General features: G+C 47.0%; 1 protein-coding gene across 1 annotated transcript in view; it reads right to left on the reverse strand.

Moving 5' to 3' along the window:
• LOC133355005 (atrial natriuretic peptide receptor 1-like) overlaps positions 1-23,825 on the reverse strand; it is a 73,105-nt gene that overhangs the window by 36,213 nt on the left and 13,067 nt on the right. Inside the window, 6 exon segments of the mRNA XM_061572262.1 lie at positions 1,365-1,446; positions 2,940-3,048; positions 8,864-8,958; positions 11,521-11,656; positions 12,167-12,280; positions 16,017-16,213. Of these exon segments, the coding sequence (XP_061428246.1) occupies positions 1,365-1,446; positions 2,940-3,048; positions 8,864-8,958; positions 11,521-11,656; positions 12,167-12,280; positions 16,017-16,213 (733 nt within the window).

Consider the following 23,825-nt stretch of genomic DNA (forward strand, 5'->3'; position numbering starts at 1 on the left):
AACCATCTGAGGACCAAATCTAAACCATCACCTTGCGATAAATAGCAGGAGTTACCAAAAATATTTCCAAAATCATGAGCAAACACAAGATCCAGGTTCGATTTAACACAGTACGTAAAATTCGTGATCTGATCCCATCTGTGAAGGATGTGATCCCTGACATGCAATACCCCGGTGTCTACAAACTCAGCTGTGTCTGCGGCAGTAGTTACATTGGGGAAACTAAGCGACGTGTCTCGGACCTTGTTCGTGAACATAAGGTAGATCTGAAACACGGCAGGACCAATACCTCGACCGTGGCTGATCATTGTTTTAACACTGTGGGCACACACAAAATAGATTTTTCCAAGACGAAGGTACTATGCAAACCCACTGACTATCATCAAAGATTTGTTCATGAAGCCATCCAGATATATAAACACAGACACAATTTCAACCGAGAAGATGGGTACAAACTGAGCAATCATTGGAAGGATGTTATTAATCAGTTTAAGTCATAACTGGCTGTGATGTTTCCATCCTTCCTGCTGATGTTAGCAATTATTTCCGACTCTCTGAGTTACATTACCAGGTTAAATGTCTTTACATTAACAGGCTAAATGTCTCATTAACACAGCCACCGTTGCGGTGGTTTTCTTACGTTGACATGCTAATCTTACATGAACAGATTGACATGCTAATCTCTCACAATACAATGGCCACCTTCACAGGTTCGTAGTCGTGGAGGTATATCCGCTCTCCGATCTTACATTTACATTTAAATTCCATCTCTAGCCACACCCACGTACCCTTGGGCTACACCCATCTCAAACCTATATAACATCCTGCCTTAGCAGCGCTCCCGCTATATTTTTTCACCTGATGACGATTGCTTGTGTTGCGATCGAAACGTCGTGATATTTTAATGTTTTTTATTATTATTTTTCTATCTACGTGGCATTACCAAAAGACCCAAAGAATATGAAATCCTGCAGTCACGAAAGCTTTAAGTCAAGATTTAAGGCTCAATAGGTATAAATCATCTAAAAACACTCTAGAATAACAAAGCTCCATGCCAAGTCATGTCAGAAACCAGACCGACTGTTCAAATGCATTCGGAGTCATGTTGAAAGGTGCGTCGTAAATCAAGTTTCTGCGTTGATAATCGACCCATGGTGGCAATTATATAAATGTCGTAAATGTGGATTGTCGTAAGTCAAACTGTTCTAAACCAGAGACCGCCTGTAGTTGCTTATAAGGAGTCAAACAAATGTAAGAAGAAGAAGATGATGATTCAGAAAATTATATATTTTGATAATAAATTAAAATGACCAAGCTCAACCCTGCTCGGCTTGCCAGGATGCTATAATATCGGCAGCACTCACCGGTAAATCAGGAAGAATGTCGCAAGCACCACCAGCACCAGGAGGCTCACCACAATCAGCAGCTGCTGCACCATGGTTATGACTGCAAGGGAGGGAGATGGGCCACCTCAATAAAACGCAGCACAAACACAAGACTCCAATGGCTCAATCCCCACCAAGCGAGGGCATTCTTCTCATTGTTGACGTACTACGGGAGGGCACAAAACTAGCGGCACAATAGGATTAATTTGTGTCAGCGCAGTAAGATTCGTAAACGAACCCTACACTTCGGTCCTTGGGAGAATGTTAAAGTTTTGTGACTCCACTTCTGAGCGAAGGCCTCCCCCGCGAGCCACGTCAGTCACTGGGGGGCTGTGTGACTTTACTTCTCCATGCTGGTCATTACAGGTTAGTGAAAGTGGTGTGTGTGGGGGGGGGGGGCAAGTCCATCTCTTCAGGAACGCTGTCGACGGAGAGCTGAGTTACAAAAAAAAGAAACTAAAAATGTTGACCAGGTGAGGCCCACTGAGCTTCATAACTATTTTTCAGAAGTGACCTGGCCACTTTTGATAGCCCAACGAAGTGGCTCATTATGTTGAAATTTGATTGCAGCCAAATACTCTGAAACACATGTTTCTAAATGTGGAGGGAAAAACCGGAGGACCTGGAGAAAAATCCAAGCGACCACGGGGAGAACATGCAAACTACAAATATACAGACGTCAGGGTCGGGATCGAACGCACGACCTCCTGTATACCAAGCGAGGTAGTTAACATCTCACCAACGTGGCGCCCAATCTGATGGCTGGCATAGTCAGGGCTACCACCCTTCCGACTGTAGACCAAACCTGGACGTCATATTTCTCAGTCGACACTAGGCTGATGAAAACTGTCCAGTGTCCTGTCATGAAGTTCGACACAAAAACGGTCCAGGATCTCAGTGCAAATCAATTATTGCCACCTAGACACAGACGCCAATTCCCAAACTGTCGAGATTACAACGGGCATCTAACAAACAGGTCACACTTTTTGGATAAAAACGTGAAAAACACAATGTCTGCTCATAGGCCATCATCTAGAGGACTACCATGCAGTTCTCCAGGAAGTACTGATGGTTTTCTGCTTAATGCACAAAGGCCGAGTGATTCGTGTGCACATTTCTTCCGTGCTGTTTGATTATAATCAGAGTCAAAATATTGACACTGGAGGAATCCGATGAGCTATAAAGCTCTTTTTGTCCAGTAGGGACAGGTCAGAACCTTACAACAATACAAAAACACGATAGGAGTTAAAAGTATAGGAAAGGTAAAACAATTACTTTCAAATATACAAATAAAACTAAACAATTTTTGTTATCTTACAAAGGAAAGCCACTGAGCAAATGGCTTATTTTTCAGACACGACCTGGCCACAAACGATAGCTCAACGAAGTGGCTTGTCATGTGGAAATTTATAGCAGCAAAATAATCGTGACGGTTTAGTGGCCTGCACCATTACTCCATTACAACGGGGTATGGAGAGGGCGGGGATTATTCTTCATTGTCTACTTATCTGACTTGAGCCCTTCGCAGTACAGAGTCTGGGAGAAAGGTGCCACCTTTGTTGTCGGGCAGCAAGTCGGAGGGGACGTAGCCCCCGGGCCAATGGATGAGGACGCCAGGCATGGGCACCATCTCCTGCCTGCTGCCATCGTAGTTGTAGACGATCTGCCCGTGATCGAGACAGCAGCAGCAGCAGGGAGCAGCAGGCATCAGCAGCAGCAATGAGACACAATAGCCAAACAACCCAAAGAGAGCTCCTGCTCAAAGGAGCACTGAGGCAATAATGGTGCTAATTTCCCGTTCACAGCCCCTGAGCTGGTGATGTGATGGAAATTCCACGGTGCTATGGCAAGGGTGAGTCGTCCAAAGAACAGCCGCTGTTGACTCCCCCCCCCCCCCCCCAAGTTAGAAGTTTATTTCCACAGCAAAGCCCGTTGAACTGAACAAAGCTCTTTCAAGTGCCACTTGGTCAGCAGACAATCGCGGGCGGTGGGATTAATTGTATCGACCATAGAGAGAGTGGATGAGGAGCTGAATCAACTTTCCGACCAGGAGTTTAACTCACAACGGTTCGACCGCGAGCTGTCCACTCTGCCACTGAGCCACCCGCTTAGATGGTCACGAGAAGTGGGGTTTTTTGAGGAGGGGATCACGTCCAAGTGGATGTTCGCCGTGGAGATGGAGCGATAAAATAAACTCGCTTGCAGGAGCTACATATGGATTGTTCGATTGCGGTACCTTAAGGTACTGCAGTGACGGGATGGTCAGGTCTTCATCTAGCAGTGGATTGATCATGACTGATGACGATGGGGTCTTTTTTACTTGACCTCTTTTGCTTGGTTGATGTTTTTTACTGGTTATTTGTGTGCATGTGAATGTATTGAACCCAGTCAACCGAGTTCGATTCCCGCTCATGGCCACCAACACCAGTGACGATTATCTGAACCGGTCCTGGTCCTCCCCAAAGTCGACTCAGCTTCCACTAAGTACCTGGAGCAATGTGTAGTAATCATCGTCATGAGGGAGACGAAGGCGGCTGGGCGTGGTTCTGGCAACTGACCCCCTCCTGTGCTATGGCGGCCTTCGTAGGTGCTACCCGCAAACAGCACTTGCCCCAAAAGTTTGTGAAAGGCTACATGGGGGGTCTTTGTCTTTGTATCATCCGTTAAATTCTAAATGTCCTGCACATTCCGTTAGAAGGCATCCGATCTGAGCACTGATCTGCGATGTTGTGAAAGATAAGAGAGGGGGGATAGATCTTGTGGGATGCAGAATGAAGCTAGAATCAGGGAATTGCCCTTGGATTGAGAACGATGTGCTTCTAAGAAACTCCAACTGTTTCACATTACGAACAGAGGCAGCTTGTAAATATTGCGCTTATACAGACATTGTTAAATGTAATACAAATTCACGGCCAAGTAAGGGCACCAAGATGAAAAACACCTTGTTTTGATATCAATCTCCTGCCATATTTGTTTTTTATTTGAAGATGTTTTCAAAAAATTAACAATGAGCATTTATTATACACATGGGAGTAAACCGGACCACCAGGAGAAACCCCACTCGTGCGAGAGAGCAACGCTCCATCCCTGTACAGATGGAAACAGATGGCGATTAGTTCACTTTGCTGTATTGCCTTCTCTTGGCGAGCCAGGATATGGCTCCTCCTTGATGCCAGCAGGAAGAGAGTTTCACGACAATCTGTGTGTGATCCACCAAACCCGGCCTCCACAGGCGTGGACCACCACATTATTTATCGTGCACAAACTACGATGGGGTTCAAAGGCGAAGAAGGAGGAGATGGCGATGAAATTCTGGCAAACAAAACAACGAGCAAATATTTACCAGAGCAGTAAGTTCATAATTCTTCTTCATTTGTGATTATTTAAACCATTGAGGAATTGGTGAAAAAAACAGACTCATTCCTGCTGCAGTGAAAAAAGCGAGTGCATTTCCGGTAAGTGCCGCCTAATGCATTTCTAAATGGCACGACGCATGCCGTTTCCGAGATCCCTGCGGTCTGCCCCATGAGGCATTCACATTTCTCGTAGCTTCGACTCCCGCGCGTGGCGACGTTCGTGGCTTTCGCGTTCTGCGTGTGCGGTAGAGTGTCCCCCATGTCGTCCGGCATAGCGGTCGACGGACCTGGCAGACCAGGATTCGTAATGGCGCGATTCCCACTTACGGCCACCAATATCAGTGACAGTTATCAGACCCTACCCTAAGTCGATTCAGTCTCAAATTAGTTATTGGTGCAATGTTGTAAACATCGACACCGGGGAGGCAAAGGCATGGTGCTGACCACCCACTCATTCGTGTGCTGTGTCGGCCTTCACAGGTTCTACTTGCTAACAGCACTTTGCCCAACAGTCTGTTAAGGCGATGCGGGCAGTATGTCTTTGGACATAGAATGGTGACAGCGCTCGGTGTGTGAGCAGTGTTCAAAATGAGGTGACGCCTGTCGTCTTACGAGCTGATCAGGCGAAATTAAAAGTTTTAAACGGACGCAGTACATTATCCGTGAATCATACACGCGAGTTTACATTTGTGCGCTCCAAGCTCTCACTGTTATGTATGTTTAATTGTTGAAAAGTCTTAATCGATTTATTTATTTGGTGATACCGTTCCTGATTCTGCGTTGGCAGCCGTGTGCGAGCACAATTAACAAACTCAACGTGTTCGTTGATAGCACTGCGTGGCCTTAAAACGAAAAAAAAACTATAACAGGCGACATTTAGGCAATTTCCCTTCATAGTGCATGCGTACAGGGAGCAGAAAGAGACTGGACAATGTGAGCTGCAGACTGCACTTTACACTATGGAGGCCTGTTGAGAATTAGATTTACAAATTTAAGTATTTAATGTTATTTATATTCTTCACAATGACACTAATTATTATTGAGTTGTGTATTGTAAAATATTTTTTGCATTGAACCGAGACCCCACATCATAAGGGGAGGAGGGGTCCTTGACTATAAGACAGGCAATTCGCCACCATTGATTAGAGCGAGCCTCATTCTGCTGATGAGACACTGAAGGTCGAAACTGGGCCAGAGCTTGCTTGCGTTAAATCGATGCTACCGAAATGACACGACTCCCACGGAAGGCCGTGCGGATGGCTGCTTTTGCGTGAGAGACAGAGAGTGAAGGGGAGTTTATCGTCCGATGATTTACAGCGGCAGCCTGGCTCGGTGCATGTGAAGCCAGCCAGGCTCTGCCGTGCAGAGAAGAGGCACCCAGGGAGACACCAGGGCATTTACATTCTTTGATGACCAATTTTTCTGAGCATTGCACGTAGACAAAATTTTTAAAGTAAACACAGAGACAACTGGGATATAATGCCATGCATTGCCAATTGGCGTGGCCCCAAACGTATGGCGAGGATACGAGCCTGGCAAATGTATGCATCTATGTTGAACTTCTTTCGCACCATACTTAGCAAACCGTGCTAATTAGAGGTGCGGGGGAGAACAACATACTAAAGACAAAAGCAGTTCGAAACATGATTATATGTACGTATGTATGTTTAATTTCTATGTTGAACTGACAAGGACTGGAAATCTGTTTTTTCTCATGTACTTTACTTGACATACTCTTTATCCCCACGCCTGCCCCCAACCCCCACCCCCCACTCTCATAACACTCATTCTTTCTTTGATCCGACTCTGGCCTAAATAAACACGTAGCATCACCCTGAAAATGAAACCTCTACTCGGCCAATATTTATTAACGAAATATCGGTAGTTGTTTTTGTTAACGTGAAGAATTTTCATTTGTACATTTTACAAATGTTTTGTTTAACAAGTGCCCGTACATTTGCCATGAATGCACAAATGAATGTAACAAAAGGAGCATTTCATATTTGTTTAACAAGGAAAGCCGAACTGAGTCTCAAGACACATTTTCAGGAGGCGCACTGGCAAATTTTCTCAGTTGGAAGGGGCAATTCATTATGTCAGCATGTGCGTGGCTGTATGTAGTTCCCATAGAGGTCCCCTGAATTCAGTGGACAATTATTAATAACACGCGGCACTGTTTGTACAGAGCCACAGCTGCAGTGCGGATTGTCATGAAGACTACAATGGTGGAGGCTGGCTGCAATTAGACCTTGCCCTGTGTCCAGCAAGGCCCACTGCCGCCGTGGCAGGGGTGAAGCCAGGTGGACAAACTGCAGGATCTGGGGGTGCGATGATTGCTATGTGTAATCCCAATTGCGTTATCTTTCGGCACATTTGGACCGCGGTGCCAGCACACAATGGCCTGCTTTTACGAATGACGTCGCAGGACATTCGCCGTCCACCATGGTGAGTGAAGCAGATGGTGCGTGGTTATTATTTTTAAGGTCAATGCAAACACTGCCGCAGCGATAACCGGGGCTTCCACTGGAGTCGAACCGCAAACCTCTGCAACATAAACAAGTGGCTAACGTCCCACCGCTGGGCCACGTCGCCGTTGTAAACGATGAACTTTCTTTTATTTTACCAGGTAAGGCTCACCGAGCTATATAGCTCTCTTTCAGAAATGACCTGGCCACAAATGATAGCTCAACGAAGTGGCTTATCATTTGGAACTGTATAGCAGCCAAATACTCTAAACAAATTTTGATTCTAAATGTGTAGGGAAAAACCGGAGGATCCTGAGAAAAATCCACACGACCACGGGAAAACATTCAAACTCCAAATATACAGGCGCCAGGGTCAGGATCGAACCCACGGCCTCCTTTATACCAGGTGAGGTAGATAACATCTCGCCACTGAGAGAGATCTGATGAGATCGGGCGCATTCAAGGCGATTTGGTCACGGTCCATTTGTATGTATGTTGAACTTATTTTGCGCCGTACATAGCCAACTGTGCTAAACAGAGGTGCAGGGGAAGGACAACAAACTAAACGCAAAACTCAGTTTGAAAAAATAAATACATTTACATTTAAAAGTGCATAGCTCCAGCGGCTTTCTAATATCAGAAGGAATAGCGTTCCAGATGGCTGCAGAAGGGCATCTGAAAGTGCCGATGCAGTGACCGTCTTACAGTATTTAAGCATTTCATTGTGATAATTGAACATACATGTTTCGATGAAAGTATTTAGATATAGGATATTTTGTACATTGTCATACTTGTACTGAGTTTTATCAATCCCTTGCTAGATGAAGGCCTCCCCACACCGTGTCAATCATTGGGGTTGTTAGAGCATATTTTACCGTGCTGGTCTAGTGCGGGTAGGTGAAAGCGTGGAGGCCAAAAGTTGTGGCCAAGAATCAAACTCGGGTTTCTAGGTTTGTAGTGCAACACTCTGACCACCGCATCGTCGCCCCATGAAAATGAAGTGTTGTAAACAAAACTATATGAAACGACGTGTAATGAGCTCACTGGTGTCTGTTTTATAAAATACCAGCGACACACATGCTCTAGTTTTCTGTGTGCCAAATGTGTATATGGGTCCAGTCTCTCACTGACTGAACCCAAATGAAAAACATATTTGGTTATGCTGCTGCATTGGCAGTGGTGGACAAGCATAATTAACAAAAGGAAATTCATCACATTCGTCAATCACAACATTGTGCGACCTTAAAAGGAAGAATATATAATATGCAACGTTTCGGGCTGTGGTCCTTCATCATAGCATATGATTAATGGCCCTTCAGCGTGACCCTTCTACACAGCACTTGATTCATGTGCTATAAAGAAGGGCAATTTCCCTAAACGTCACCTATTATATATTGTTTCCTTATAAGGCCACACAATGTCATCAAGTGAAGCAGCAAGACAACCCCAAGTTAATTGAACCGTTTGAAAAAAAAAATCTTAAAGCAAAAGGGGTCTCCGACTCGAGCGAGATTTCAGGCATCGTTGCTCATCTTCCTTCGACACCCTTGAGCCAGTGTTGAGAATGTCACGTTTCTATGGCAAGTGGGGGGGGGGGGTGCATGAGTCTGTCCTTAGATCTGTATAGAATATTTGATTTTAAAGTGGCCTCTCTTACCTTGAACTGGCCCGCCTCTGGGTCCGTCATGTCCCAGATGGAGAAATCAACTTCCCTGTCTCCATTGGCATCGATTGTGACTCTTCCTATGACACCTGAGCACGGGTACACCACGTACAAAGTACACCACTCGCTGCGCTTAGTACCACTGCAGGCGCAACGCACACAGGGCACACGCCGTTCAGCTGATCGTACTGACTAAAAGATACGGGCAAAGGTGCGACCCTGCAATTGCCATAGTCGAACTAAAGCAGTTTAACACGTAGGCTTTTGCAGCCAATATCATCCATAATATAGGTTTTTTTCGGTTGGATCGCATAAATATAAATGTGTCGTTAAACCTGCCACCACCCGACACAGCCAATTCAGCCAATTTAGTAAGGTTTTTCACGTAAACAGAATGTGCCAATTCATTACTAGTACAGCACACCGGTGTGTTGGAGAGCAAATCCACAACATTTACAATCCGAGTACGACGTTTCATCACTAATTACAACTAGCATCAAGCGTACAGTCAAATTTGTGGAGAAATCCTGTTTCGTTCCTTAAATAGAGGGATGACATCACTTGTGAGCTCTTCACGTGTGAAGGGAATGCATATAAATTACAATGTGTGTCTATTGCCGGTTGGCTTATTCATGGTAATCAACGTCATTGTGCATGAAGGTGAAGCATGCACTCGGCTCTTGTACCTCCCGTCGTCGTGTCTGCGTATGGTGTACTGTATAGGCATTTAACAATGTGTTATTTTATTATTCGCTTCCAAGCAGCACTAAGCCTGTAGATTTCTCTCAATTTCAATAGATTCTCTAATTAGTCTTGGCCAGTAGTAACTAGTTTTGCACAGAACTTCAACATCAAATTCAATCGAGCGTTCTTGTTGGCACGTGTGTTCTGCCACTGCTGACAGTTGTATTTGGGAGTATTTAATATTCCTTTGGTGTTCTTTTAGTCTCATGCCCGTCATTCGTTCTGTCTGCCCAAAATAGCATTTCCCACAAGTGCAATAAATCCGGTACACACCTTCTGTTGATAATTTCGGCAATACATATTTAGTACCAGATATTAGTTTCTGTATTTTATGCACCGTACCAAATCTGACTCGGATGTTTTGTTTTTCCAAAAGTCTGGTTAGTTTATCAGTTACTCCCACAATGTACAGTATTTTAATAGTTTAAATTATTTGGTGAGTTTCAGCTCTCATGTTATTTGATATGGTTTTGGCATTCAGTGGCCTGTTGATTTGTGCATCATTGTAACCGTTCAATTGCAGCCGTGCTTTAGCATGTTTAATTTCACTTCAGAACTAAAGCAGCTTGCACTTGTGAAATGAGGCCGCCAGACAAAAGGTTAAAATGCCGTTAAGTACGCAAAGGAGCCGAGCGGAACTCGGCGTGTGCACAAGAAGCCCCCCAAATAAAAGTATTCGTCAGTGGAGATTTTGCATCATGAATTGTAAATCAACACCGCCGTTGGCCAAAATCACCAACATAGCTCAAATCCCATTTGTCACCGTAAACCCAAATTACAGCTGTGAAAATGTACACTGCTGGCTGGATTGAGGCGGTGCAATGGTCAGCAGCACGACGGCCTCGCGATCCAGAGGTTACCAGTTTGATTCCATTTCCTCGCCGCACGGCAGTTGACCCAATAGGAGTGATTTCCTTAAACTCCCCTCTTCCCCCACCGCCTCAATCCACCCCGCAGTGTAGATGGGTATAAAACCGCAGTTACTCATTCGGTAGGTTGCGCGGGGTGCGGTAAAGCGTGGGTGCTCTCACCTCTTCCGATATGTCTGACCAGCGTGGAAGAGTTGGCCAAAACATCTTCGACAGGGGCTCTCTGGAGCTCCATCTAGGCCTGCACCTTTAGCTTTATACAGCAAGAGCTCTGTTATCGAGCACTTTACCGTCCAGAATGCTCTATTAACCGGCATCTATCATAGACGGAAACTTTCAGATGACCGGCATATTTCATGCACCGGCACCTTCTATTCCCAATGGATGCCTGATAAGGTCGCACTCATTACACGCAGACTGCTTGCCACAAATGAACCTCAATACCTTCCCGATGTCGTCAAGGAGCATAAACCAACATGCAAACTCCCGTCATCCTCGCAGCGTTTTTTTGGCTAACCATCGAACAAAGATGGTCACTGCATTATGTGCTTTCCGATGCGCTTCTGCGGCCGTCTAAAACGCTTTTCAATCCAATATTAGGAAGCCACTGGTGCTATGCACTTTTAAATATAAGTTGAAAACTAATTTATTTATAACTGATTTTTGAGTTTAGTTTTTTGTCGTTCCCCCCGCACCTCTAATTAGCTCACTTAGCTATGTACGGTGCAAAAGAAGTTTAAAATACATACATACGTTGAACATATACGTTGAACTCCTTTAAAAGCGTCCATAGCCAACCATGCTGATTGGAGGTGCCGGGGGAAGGACAACAAACTGAATGCAACCAAAGACATTCATACATGGCAGAGCTTTAGCTTTGAACGTAGAACACAAAACTGCCATCCCTTTAATGCTCCCAACCCGAGCCTCGTCGCTCACCTATTTTTTGCCATACCATTGGCACGAAAATGGTGATGGCGAATCGCTCGGCACTCTGGTCATGCGCCGCGCACACCGCGCATGCCGCACACACCGCACCTTGAAATGTTCGGTTCCACATGTATCGCTTGAGCACCACTCCGTCTTTCACCAGCCTTCCTGCGGTGAGGGTGTCATTAAGAGCCAACGCGTAGAGCAGAATCCCATCGTAGAAGCCAGCAGGAATGATGTTTTTCTGAAACGGTAAATATAGAAATCAAAGGAGTGTGCGCTTTGGCAGAAATGGGCGAGACCCGAAATAGAGGCATAGTCGATTTAAAAACAGACGGGTTTATTTTTTTTGCATAATTTTACACAAAAATACATGCACGTAAAGATACCTGAAATAAACATGCCAAGATATGGTTTCCTAGGATGAATATGTACAATGTTACTTTACCATTTATGAAACGGCCAGTGAGTTTCGTGAGTTTATAATGGCCGGCGATATTAGTCTTCGCGTTGGATTAAGCAATCAAGTCGAGTCGCAGTGTTTACGCCCCGGGAGCTTGTATTAACCGAGGCACGTGAGTAAAATAGGCTGTCGAGTCCTCTAAACTCAGAGCGAGAAAAGGCATGCGCCGTCTCTCCTTGAAAACTAATTTCTTTAAAACTGCTTTTTGTGTTTAGTTTGTCGTCCTTGTCAAAATGGCGAGAGAACCCGTGAAAAGACAGCTGCCATCACTGGCCAGAGAGTCACGCTTACCAGCGAGTCGCTAGCTGTGAAGTTATACTGCTCCGGTGCTCGCCTCTTCAGCTCCTCGATGAATGTCCTGTACTCAGCGCCCTCTGGTTGCTTGTAGGTGATGATTAGAACGGACTGCAGATGCACGACAGAGGGAGGGGGGTAACAATGTCTACGATTCGTCAATCGATATATCGATTTTCTCGAGCGCAAGATCAAATGTGATGTGGACTTCATGGCGCAGCCCTGCAATTTCTCGCTCAGGCCAATGCCAGCAGAAGGGGTCTCCACTCGTGGGAGTTCCATCTATTGAGTGTTAATGGTTTACTCTGCATCGCCAGCCAGTACGTCCTTGAAGAAAAGCTCAACTATAAAAAAATGTATTCTATCAGGCAAGGTCCACTGAGCAATATAGCTCTTTGTCAGAAGCGACATGGCCACAAATGATAGCTCAACAAAGTTGCTTATCACATGCAGCCAAATGCTCAAAATGTATGTTGATTCTAAATGCGGAGGGAAAAACCGGAGGAGACAGAGAACAATCCACGCGACCACTGGGAGGTGTTAGGGTCGGGATCGAGCCCACAACTTCCTGCATACCAGATGAGGGAGTGAACGTTTCGCCACCGCGGCGACAACTGACGGAGGTGGGAGACCACAACTTGACCCCACCACGACCACACGTGACCTGCCGACTGTGTGATTCTCGCACGGGGAATTCGGGAGCCCTCATCTCTGGCCACGATGACGGTTGCACTATCCTAAGCTCGGCCAGACTTGCAACAGCGTCTAACCTCTCTGGCGGCCTTGCTGCAAATTTATAGATTTATATTCCACCCGATTATTACTATTTTTTCTACGATCAAAGTGCAAAGTGAGCACTCATGGCCGAGCCCTCTCTCAGGCCCAGTTGAAATGTTTTTAAATTGTATGATTACATCATGAGCTTAATTCACAGATTCGCGGATACTGTTTTGTTCTTGTTACATTGGACTTATTCTATGGAGTCACAACACAAAAACTGCCTAAATATTTGGAGTGGCCACTGTGCCCCCCCATTGAACTGTATCCACCCAGCAGCAGTCAAAACGGGTTCTCCACAGTTCATCGGTAGGACGTGTGGTGGGGTAAAGCGTGAGTATTTACTCCTCTTCCAAGACGTCTGACCAACGAGGAATAGGCCAAAAACAATTTTTAAAAATACCCTTCGGGTGGGCCTCTATAGTGCTCCCTCTCGTTGAGGCCCTTCCGCCAACAATTTAAACTGAAACTAAACAATTTATATTTTTCCAGTTACGGTCCATTGAGCTATATAGCTTTTTCAGAAGCGAAAAGCCACAAATAATAGCTCAACGAAATGGCCTATCATCATGAGGAAAATTATAGCAGCCAAATACTTTATATGCATTTTGATTCTAAATGTGGAGGGAAACCCGCAGGACCTGGAGAAAAAATCCATGCTACCACGGGGAGAACATGCAAACTCCAAATATACAGGTGTCAGGGTCGGGATCAATCCCACGACCTCCTGTATACCAGGCGATGTAGTTAACATGTCGCCACCGCGGTGCCCTTGGAGAGAGAAGGCCATTGCAGAGCTGATTTCTCAAACCTTCAATGCGCCCCCCGGTTGAAAGGAGATGGGAAATTCACGCTCGTAATCCAAAAAGCGGTTCATCCCTTCTGATTCCCTGCTGATAATGGACTCTCCGAACAAAAAGCACGACCACCCTGCAATTTTAATCCCCAGCAGCTGCAAAATTCCTCGCTGAGTCCAGACTAAGCTATACATACTCTATTACGGTATTATTATTACCGTGTTATTAATACACAACCGCGGAGATGTTCGCGGTTGTGCTGCAGAGCTTCCCGATGCATTTTAGGGTTGTAGCGCGTGTTATTGATGTCCACCGTTTCACTCCACGTGGTTGTAAATTCTTCTTCAGCAACTGGATCGAGCAGTTACACCCTCTTCCTCGTAGGACTTATGATTTGGCGACGGTCCTATTGCTGCTGCTGTGTTGGCAATGCTGCACAAGCACACTTAACAACAATGCTCAACACATTAATCAATCTTGACTTAAGGCTTTCGTGACTGCTTGTGTTGTGATCGAAACGTCGTATTTATTTATTTATTTATTTATTTTTGTTGAACCTATCTACGTGACTTTACCGAAAGACCCAAAGAATATGACATTCGTCAATTATAACCCTGTGGCCTGAAAAGAAAAAATATAATCTGGTGACATTTTGGGCTATGGCCCTTATTCATGGCAAATAAACAGAGAGGCCAGAGAGATGGAGTGAATAATAAGTCTTTGAACACCGCACTTAGCACCTTGTGGCCTAATGAGAATTTGTTTTGTTTTCCGACGACCCGTTTTAAATGGGCATACAGAAGCTCTATGCATCTTCCTCGATCGTACAGCGGTCAACTCAGGTGGGGGCCCCAGGACCGGGTTCAGATACCACCATAGTGGATTCAACTGAATCGCAGACGTACTCTTTGGAGGCAACACATTTATTGACACCAACACATTAACACAAAGGGGTTACTGCCCCTTTTTCAGATAACCTATGGTGGTGGGCCACCAGGCTAACTATGCTAGTTACTGGGAGTAGCTACAACGGACAGGACCCTGACTTGGGTCCTCGTCCACGTGTTAGTGACTTCTTCTTGGATGTAGAACGTAGATCGTAGATCTTCAAATGACGGCAGCAACGCAGAGCCCCGGTCCCTGTGGGGACCCAGTTTATATGCTCCGGGACGTGGCTGGCCCTGCCCTTGGCCACGACCACCTTCGAGAAACCTCTTGTCGTTTCTGGACCCTTCCCGTAAGATCTCACCCTGACACGTGACCACCCCCTAGCCCCCACCTGGGGCCCCTGTGTAGATCTTACCGGTCACGTGCCTTCCAGGGTCAACCAGAGTGCCATGGCCTAGGGTAACCTCATCCCATGGCTGACACTCTCACACTCCCTCCTGTAGGAATCAGCACTGCACGCCACGCGTGGTGCCACTGCGCTATCCCAGCGCTCACCGAGCCCCCTCTGGGGCTGGTACTACACCCACCTACGGGGTGTCCGCGATGGCGATGCATCGCACGCCGTGTCTCGCTAGAGCCACATTACACAGCGACATTCACGATGTCGCTACATACGTGATGTCCGCGATGCGAGTACATTGCACGCCGTGCCCCTCTAGGGCCAGCACCACACAGTGACATCCGCACAATGCGCCAGGATAGCTGCGTCACCACTCTCCCAAGAGTTGAATCACTCGAATAACGTTGGTATCAAAATGTGTTTGGTTCTTTGTGTGCATAAACAATCGATTTGCCGGAAAATGAATTCCAAAGAATAGCAATAGTCACCCCCTACTGGCAGACTGATAGCCGCTTGCAGGCCACGTGCTGAGTCACATTGTGTCACGCAGGGGCAGCTGCTACTTGGGGTCCCCTCGGCTAGATCACATTGCAATTATCGTCCCCTACTGGCAGACTGATCCCAGTTTGCAGGCCAGGTGCTACCAAGTCACCTTGCCCCACACAGAGACAGCTGCCACTGAGGGTGCCGATTCGAACGTTTACGATTGTGATGTACGACGCTTTGGGTTGCTGCAGCACCGAAGCAAACGCCATGCAAATGTAATTTATTTTTTTGTAAAAGTGATCTATCATCTAGCACCTCATTCGATGCCCACAGGGGAAGTTATTCTTTTTCACAACATCTCCGTGTGATCCACACGAAACCCTCCACATCGCTGGCAAGAGGGTGCATTGCAGGAGGCAAAGAGAGCGCTGCGGAGGGCCCAGAGGGTCCCCAAGGGTCCCCAAGGGTCTCCGCCGCAGAGAGAAGCGATGGCGTGCACCTGGTAGGCCTTTTTGGCGACGGGGTCGTTGGCGTCGCCGCGGTGCCAGGGGGGTCGTGGCATGCCCTGGGCCCCCACCAGGCTCTCGCCATAGAGGTCCACGTAGATGAAGGCGTAGTCGTCGAGGGAGAGGCCCACGTAGAGCGCATGGATCATCAGGCGCCGGAAGTCGTCCGCCCTGCAGGAGAAGTAGATCACTGCAACGACACGACGGGGGGCCTGCGTGAAACAACTGTTCGTAGCAGCAGCTGGCACGGAATAACGTTGGGAATTGAGCTCACTTTGGTATTCGCGCCATTCCTATTGCTGTCGCAAAAGTAGGACTTGCCTTTCACAGATGCAGTCTTTGGCAGTTTCGCAGGAAAGTGCCGTTGTTGTTTTTTTAGCTGGGCGTTGGTGGCTATGCAAGTGGCCTTTAATCCGGCACTGTGAGGGTGAGGATTTGTGTGGATTGCACACAGACGTTGTGAAACTCCGAGCACCCTATGAAGGCACGGGCACACGAGGGGGTGGGTGGCCAGCACCACACCTGGCCGCCTTTGTCGCCCGAGTGGCGATGTTCACACACTGCACCGGGTACTCAGTCGACCTAGGGGAGGTCCAGGACCGATGCAGACAATTTTCACTCGTGTTGGCTGTGAGCGAGAATGGAATCCGGGTCGCCGGGTTCGTAGCGCAGCGCGGTAACCGTGACACTACCGTGGCCGTTCTCATTGCACACGTACAGACTTCTGATTTTCTTTGTTGTGCATATTTCTCTACGGGGCATTAAGGAGATGTATGCAGCCAAGGTGCCCCCCTCCCCCCCCATGAACAATAGACGTGTGCGTCGTAAGTGGAGCTCTTAGCGCGTGCTTTGTGTACGCGCATAACAGTCTGCACAGAGTGTTTTAGCATCTGTACAGCTCTCGTAAGTATTGTGCTCACGACTCGTAAGGTGCCAGTGAGTACCGTATGTGCAATACATACCGTGTAAGAGTACACGCACATCCCTTCTCCCAGTGTGTATCCCGCTGAATGATCAGGGCTTCCCTCAATGCCACGTGGGTCATGGGGGTCATTTTAACATATTTCACCGTGCTGGTCAGTGCGAGTTGGAGACGGGCATTGAGCATATAAACGTGGCGCCATATAAGCACACTACAACAACAGAATTCATACTCTTTGGTTCTTTCGGTAAAGTCACGTAGAAAAATAATAATAGATCACGACGTTTCGATCGCCACACAAGCAATCGTCCTCAGAAGGAAGAACCAAAGAGTATGAATTCCGTTGTTGTAGTGTGCTTCTATGGCACCACGTTGATGTGCTCAATGTCCGTCTCCTCAGGAGGACGATCGCTTGTATGGCGATCGAAACGTCGATATCTATTATTATTTTTCTGCGTGACTTTACCGAAAGAACCAAATAGTATGGATTCCTGCAGTCACGAAAGCTTCAAATCAAGAACGGAATTTACCACACCGCCCAATGCTGCCCATCGCTTAGCCCAATTGCCCTATGACCAAATCCTTTGGAATGAATTTGTTACAGGCAATTGGGCTGGGTGCATATTGCAGATTTAGATATAGGGAGCTCAGCATGGATGACTCAAAATCCCGGGCAACAGGTTGTTGTTATAGGCAGCAGCTCTACTTGGACATTCTTATGAAAATAATAAATTGATGATTCAAGGCAGAGTGATTTCCCTGCTGCTCAAATATGCATTGAGGCATTGGTGCTTATCTCCAATTTACAGCCCTGCAGACGCCGGTGGTGGAAATTCCACATTAATATGACTGGGGTGAGTCTTCCCATAGTTGATTTATGAAGATGTATACTTTATGGGGCGGGGAGTATCAGACTGATCTGATTAAATTAAGAGGAAACAAAGAATAGGAAGGACTGCTTTTGAAAAAGTTACTTTCATCACGAAATAGAATTTTAACTGAAGAACACGTTTTCAACCAGTGCGCATTGCCAGCCGTGCAGGACGATTCAGAAACGCTCGCAAAGAAGGAAGTCAAACACAATTAGAAAATTATACAAGCACGCGCGGAGAGATGCACGCTTGGAAGTTGACTGACAGAAGTTCAAGTTTACTTTGTTTAACTAGGTGAAAACATTGGAGACCAGGATAGTCTCATTTGCCAGAATAACCTGGGACATTAATCTGGCAGTAGGAGGTAATGATTGCTGCTATGTGTGCATTATCCCATTTTAGTGATTTTAGAATTTGACTTCGGCAGACCCGGGCCTACTCTTGCGATTATTTGATCTTACACTGTGAAGCAGATGGCGTGTAGTATTATTTCCGTTATCACTCACCGAAGTATTATAAACTAAAACTGTAAAAAAAGATCGTTTGTATTTTATCAGGCAAGGTCCACTGAGCTATGTAGCTCTTTTTCAGAAGCGACCTGGCCACAGATGATATCTCAATGAAGTGGATTATAGTGTGGAAATGTATAGCAGCCAAATACTTTAAACGTGTGATGTTGATTCTTAAATGTTAATCGGTGCGGCTGCTGAATTCGAACCGTGAACCTCTGAATCTGATTTTCGTAGATGTACAGTAGGGGCCGGTCAGAAAGCTACAACAACAAACAATACAAAAACAAGATCGCAGTGCAAAGTATAGGAAAGGTAAGAAAATCACCAAAAAATTACCTGAACAATTTTTTCACACCGACTTTCACGACCAATATGAAAATATTCAAAAACCTTTCTTTTAATATTTTTTTTTACCAGGTAAAGCCCACTGAGCGATAAGCTTCTTTTTCGTAAACGACCTGGCCACAAATGATAGCTAAACGAAGTAGCTTATGATCATGTGAAAATGTATGGATTGTGGAATCACAACACTGCAGTTTTAGTGTCGGCCTTCAACCTTCAGCAGAGGATAGACAATGGCTGCCAATGACGCTTGATGGCGGTGTCTATTGAAAGGCCTGCATGCATTGCGGACAATGGCGTACTGTGAGGGTGTGATCAACATCGTGATGAAACGAGCGGAACGCATCACTTTGGCGACTCGCCCCCGGCGGCAATGGAGTTATAGGCACGACTTTGCCAACACTCTGATTACAAGGAGATGCTCGCTAATGCGGGAGTTGGCACCAACCTTCTCAACAAATTTCAAATGGACTAATCATCGCGTCACGGAGCCAAGGATGGAAACAGCTGCTGCATTTAAAGGCCGATTTGCAAGTCCCCGTTGACCAAACATTGACAGGTAAAGGTGCATTACTGCAATTTCTTGCTCATGCCACTGCTGGCAGAAGAGGCCTTCCACTAGACAGAGCGCCTCTCGAGTGGGCATTTTTTCACTGCTCGTCCACGCTGGCCAGACCTTCTTTAAAGAGGTGAGAATACCCACAGTTTACCCCACCACACGCGCGACTTGGTGATTGACTAACTGTGGTGAACCCATCAATTCCGCCGAGGTGGACAAAAGTCAGCAGGAAGAGTTTCAGGCACAGCAATTCCCCGACTTACGTGTCCTCCTTTTACGTCGTGTCACAAATACGTCGTCACTTTAGCAGCCCCCCCCCCCAGTGGCGTAGCCAGGATCATTTGCGCCCGGGGACGAACTATAAAATTGGCGCCCCCCCCGTTTAATCACATACCAAAATGTAATTACATGACATGTCGGCTGTGTGTGGCGGGATATATAAACTTTTAGGTTGAGGTGTAGATTTGTGCAGTAGTTTCAGGCTGCCGCGCCCGCCGCAATAAGTTATAATGTAACGTTGTAAGCCTCATTTTGGCGCCCCTTTACCTTGGCGCCCGGGGACACGTGTACCCCCCTGCCCCCCCTAGCTACTGCCTCTGGCACCGCCCCCTGATTAGCGTCGCCTCAGCCCCACACTTACGTCGCTCACGGCACCGTCCGTCCTTTCTCGCCTCCGCCACCACCTGCCCTGCACACGAACGACTTTGCGTCGCGCGTAAAAAAATTACTGTATTGCAGAGTACAATACATGATTTATGTATTTTGGCTATTCATAGTGTACTTTATCTTGTTGTACCCTGTATAATTTGTGTTTAAGTTTACTGCAGTGCACTAGTAATTTAATAAATGTACGTATGTATGTTGAACTTCTTTCGCGGGACAAGGACAACAAACTGAACATTAAAAGCAGTTCTAAAGAAACGAGTTTTCAATCTAGATTTAAAATTGCTTAATGTCACGTTGTGGGTACACGTAGGATGAAGATGCGCGCGTTCACATCGCTTTCACCATACCCTCCGTTGTGTTTGTTTGACTCGTGTGGAAACATCGCTTTGATTTACGTCGTCTCGATATTCGTCATCGCACCTTTCAGGAACGCATCCCCGACCTAAATCATTCCAGAAAACCAATCGCCACCCCCCATTGTTTAGAATGCCGCGCGGGGAGATGGAATGGGATTGCAAGCCAGTGCCAGCGTGCCTACCATTACGACAAGCAGCACTGCAAACATTGATGCACGGCGTTAAATGAGGCATACAAGGAACAATCGTGCGTGCGCTCTCCAAAAATGTGCCCTCGTCTCCACACCGAGTGTGCGAATGAGACTAAACAGCGAGCATGGTTGAGCAGCGTTCATCGCCTTCACCAAGGGGCACAACTGGACTGGTACACTGAAGTTAAAACGGAAACAAAACACGTCGGGCCAAGAGTTTCATTTTTTTCTTTGCACTTATTCGGGTAAAAAACACACGGCCAGAAATGCGCATTTGCGGACCTCAGCGATCCAGCTGGTGGCTTGCACGCGTTTATTTTCTGGACGGACTATTTATTTATTAAACTAAAACCCATCAGTCATCATTGGGGTTGTGTTGGGTTATGAAACCATGACGTCGTTGATTACAACACCGCCGCGTAACCCCAGCCCTACCCCCACCCAAAAACAAACACATCTCCGATTAATGCCTCTATTTGGTGATGCATTCAATAACCCAAGACCATACGAATGTCATAATTAGATGGAATCACAAAGGTATCGTAGTAGTTTATCGCGCCCTTTCTCGATCCACTGCTGGATGAAGGCCTCCCCGCGGCCGCGTGTTCATCTCGAGAGTGGTTTGACGAGAGACGCCGCCGTGCAGCCAGTCGGTGCGGGTCGGCGCACGGGTCGTGGAGCACCAGCACCGTGTCAGATATCGGGTCGGCGCACGGGTCGTGGTGCACCAGCAGCACCGTGTCAGATATCGGGTCGGCGCACGGGTCGTGGTGCACCAGCAGCACCGTGTCAGAAATCGGGTCGGCGCACGGGTCGTGGTGCACCAGCAGCACCGTGTCAGATATCGGGTCGGCGCACGGGTCGTGGTGCACCAGCACCGTGTCAGATATCGGGTCGGCGCACGGGTCGTGGTGCACCAGCAGCACCGTGTCAGAAATCGGGTCGGCGCACGGGTCGTGGTGCACCAGCAGCACCGTGTCAGATATCGGGTCGGCACACTGGTCGTGGTGCACTAGCACCGTGTCAGATATCGGGTCGGCGCACGGGTCGTGGTGCACCAGCAGCACCGTGTCAGATATCGGGTCGGCGCACGGGTCGTGGTGCACCAGCACCGTGTCAGATATCGGGTCGGCGCACGGGTCGTGGTGCACCAGCACCGTGTCAGATATCGGGTCGGCGCACGGGTCGTGGTGCACCAGCAGCACCGTGTCAGATATCGGGTCGGCGCACGGGTCGTGGCGCACCAGCAGCACCGTGTCAGATATCGGGTCGGCGCACGGGTCGTGGTGCACCAGCAGCACCGTGTCAGATATCGGGTCGGCGCACGGGTCGTGGTGCACCAGCAGCACCGTGTCAGATATCGGGTCGGCGCACGGGTCGTGGTGCACCAGCACCGTGTCAGATATTGGGTCGGCGCACTGGTCGTGGAGCACCAGCACCGTGTCAGATATCGCCGCTAACCGCCGATGTTCTATATGTACTGTATGTTGAACTTCTTTCGCACCGTACGTAGCCAACAGTGCTAATTGGCCATGTTTGCCATGGCCGGTAATTCAACTTAGGTTACCTGGTTCGCTGCACGACAGAGGAATGATAAATAATGAATTAAACCCTATTAAAGTGCCTCACGTTTGTTTGCTTCTAAATCGGAGGAGCATTCACAAGGGTGTGTAATGTTCGCCCATTCCAGCTGAATCTATACATGCTACCTTTAAAAGTTACTTTAAAATCCTGTACTAGGAAATAAATAAGCAGTAAATATGCCTCCTTCACATAACTGTCCTGCCACACAAAGAAAATATTAACTTATTTATTTCACACATCCCATTGGCCACACAAAATTCATTCTGGGATTGCCTAATTTCAGAAGCATTTGTTCAAAACAAGCAAATCTCCGGACCGGTTTCAACATTCAACGTCTCATCAGCAGAGTCCGGCTTGCTTAAACTAATGCCGGGCACACTGCCAAAAGTTCACAGGCAAGGCTCCTTCCTCTCTAATACAAACGGGTCCTAGATGGCTTTAAAATTCGATAAAGCACAACACTTCCTCTCGCTGTCTGTTTCATGGCCCTGTTGATGACATCATAACAAACAAAACGTGAAATTGCTATCTCGTGTTTTTCCAGCTGCGGCGCAGCATTCAGTAGAGCAAGAGTCATCTCAGTGTGACTTCTATACCTTTTTGTTGTAAAAGCCGTCACTCAGTGCTCACACTGATCATTATTCCACCAAACAATTTATTTTTGCGTGTGAGGCCGAATGCTGCTGAATTGCAAATCATTGTGCTATTAAGAAGGCAATGAAGCTATGCACTTTAAATCTCGATTGAAAACAAATTCCTTTCAACTGCTTTTTGTGTTTAGATTGTTGTCTATCTCCCGCACCTCCAATTAGCACGGTTGGCTACATACGGTGCAAAAGAAGTTCTACATACATACATGCACGCACTCGAATACACTGGGGGGTTTTGTGTCTCTGTTGTTGAGCAAAAAGCGCAACACACCAAGCGGCCAGCAACAAACAGCACAATGGAAGGTGCAAGAGATACGAGTTAATCTGTTCATTGAATTGACAAAGACCATATAAACATTTGGGAAAGGAGATGATGGCAGGGAATTCCAAAGTGGAGCGGTGCGAGAGAAGAAGCAGGAAGAGAGGTGAGGTGACCTGTAGTGTGGCGAATGGGTGGGTGAGTGTGTGAATGAGTGAGTGACTGCATGTTTACAGTGGTTGAACACAGTGTGATGGATGAGACGAAACAGTTTGGTAGACCAATAAGTCCTCAACATGGGTGGAGGAATCAACGAGTGACGTTCACGGGAACAGCAACCATGGTAGCAGCGATATAAGAGTGCTAAGGGGGCATTTGACCGCCCAGTGAGTGAGCGATTTACTGGAGTGAATCAGTGAGTGCTGGATCATCAATCAACTTGACTGCTCTCTGCTTATAATTGTATCATGCAGAGTGAGATGAGTAACTAGGAGCTGTGCGCACCACCCCAGATGTAACCACACACGGTACAGACTATGGAGCGACTTATTCAATGCCACTGCACTGCATTCCTATGAACCCTCGTGCGTAATCTTTGGGGGAGTTTTAAACTGTATTCAGCTTGGACGCTGGCTTTATTAAAGACATATTGCCGTTAACACAGTCCACGCTCGCCAAAATACTAAGCGGTGGAAATGTCTTTTGCTTTTGTTTCTGATTGGGTCCAGTGAGCGGGGCTGTTGGCTTTTCGCTCGGGATCTCACTCTGCAAACCACGGTCCTCCAGGGAGGAGCGGGCAAGTGGTAACCCAAGCACAACGTGAACACAAACACACACGCGAGCTTGGGAGGATGCAGCGCTTCAGAAAACAACCATTTACCGCATCCTC

The sequence above is a fragment of the Lethenteron reissneri genome, chromosome 50 (genome assembly GCF_015708825.2).
Source record: "Lethenteron reissneri isolate LAM-NWPU_2019-01 chromosome 50, ASM1570882v1, whole genome shotgun sequence".
NCBI lineage: Eukaryota > Metazoa > Chordata > Hyperoartia > Petromyzontiformes > Petromyzontidae > Lethenteron > Lethenteron reissneri.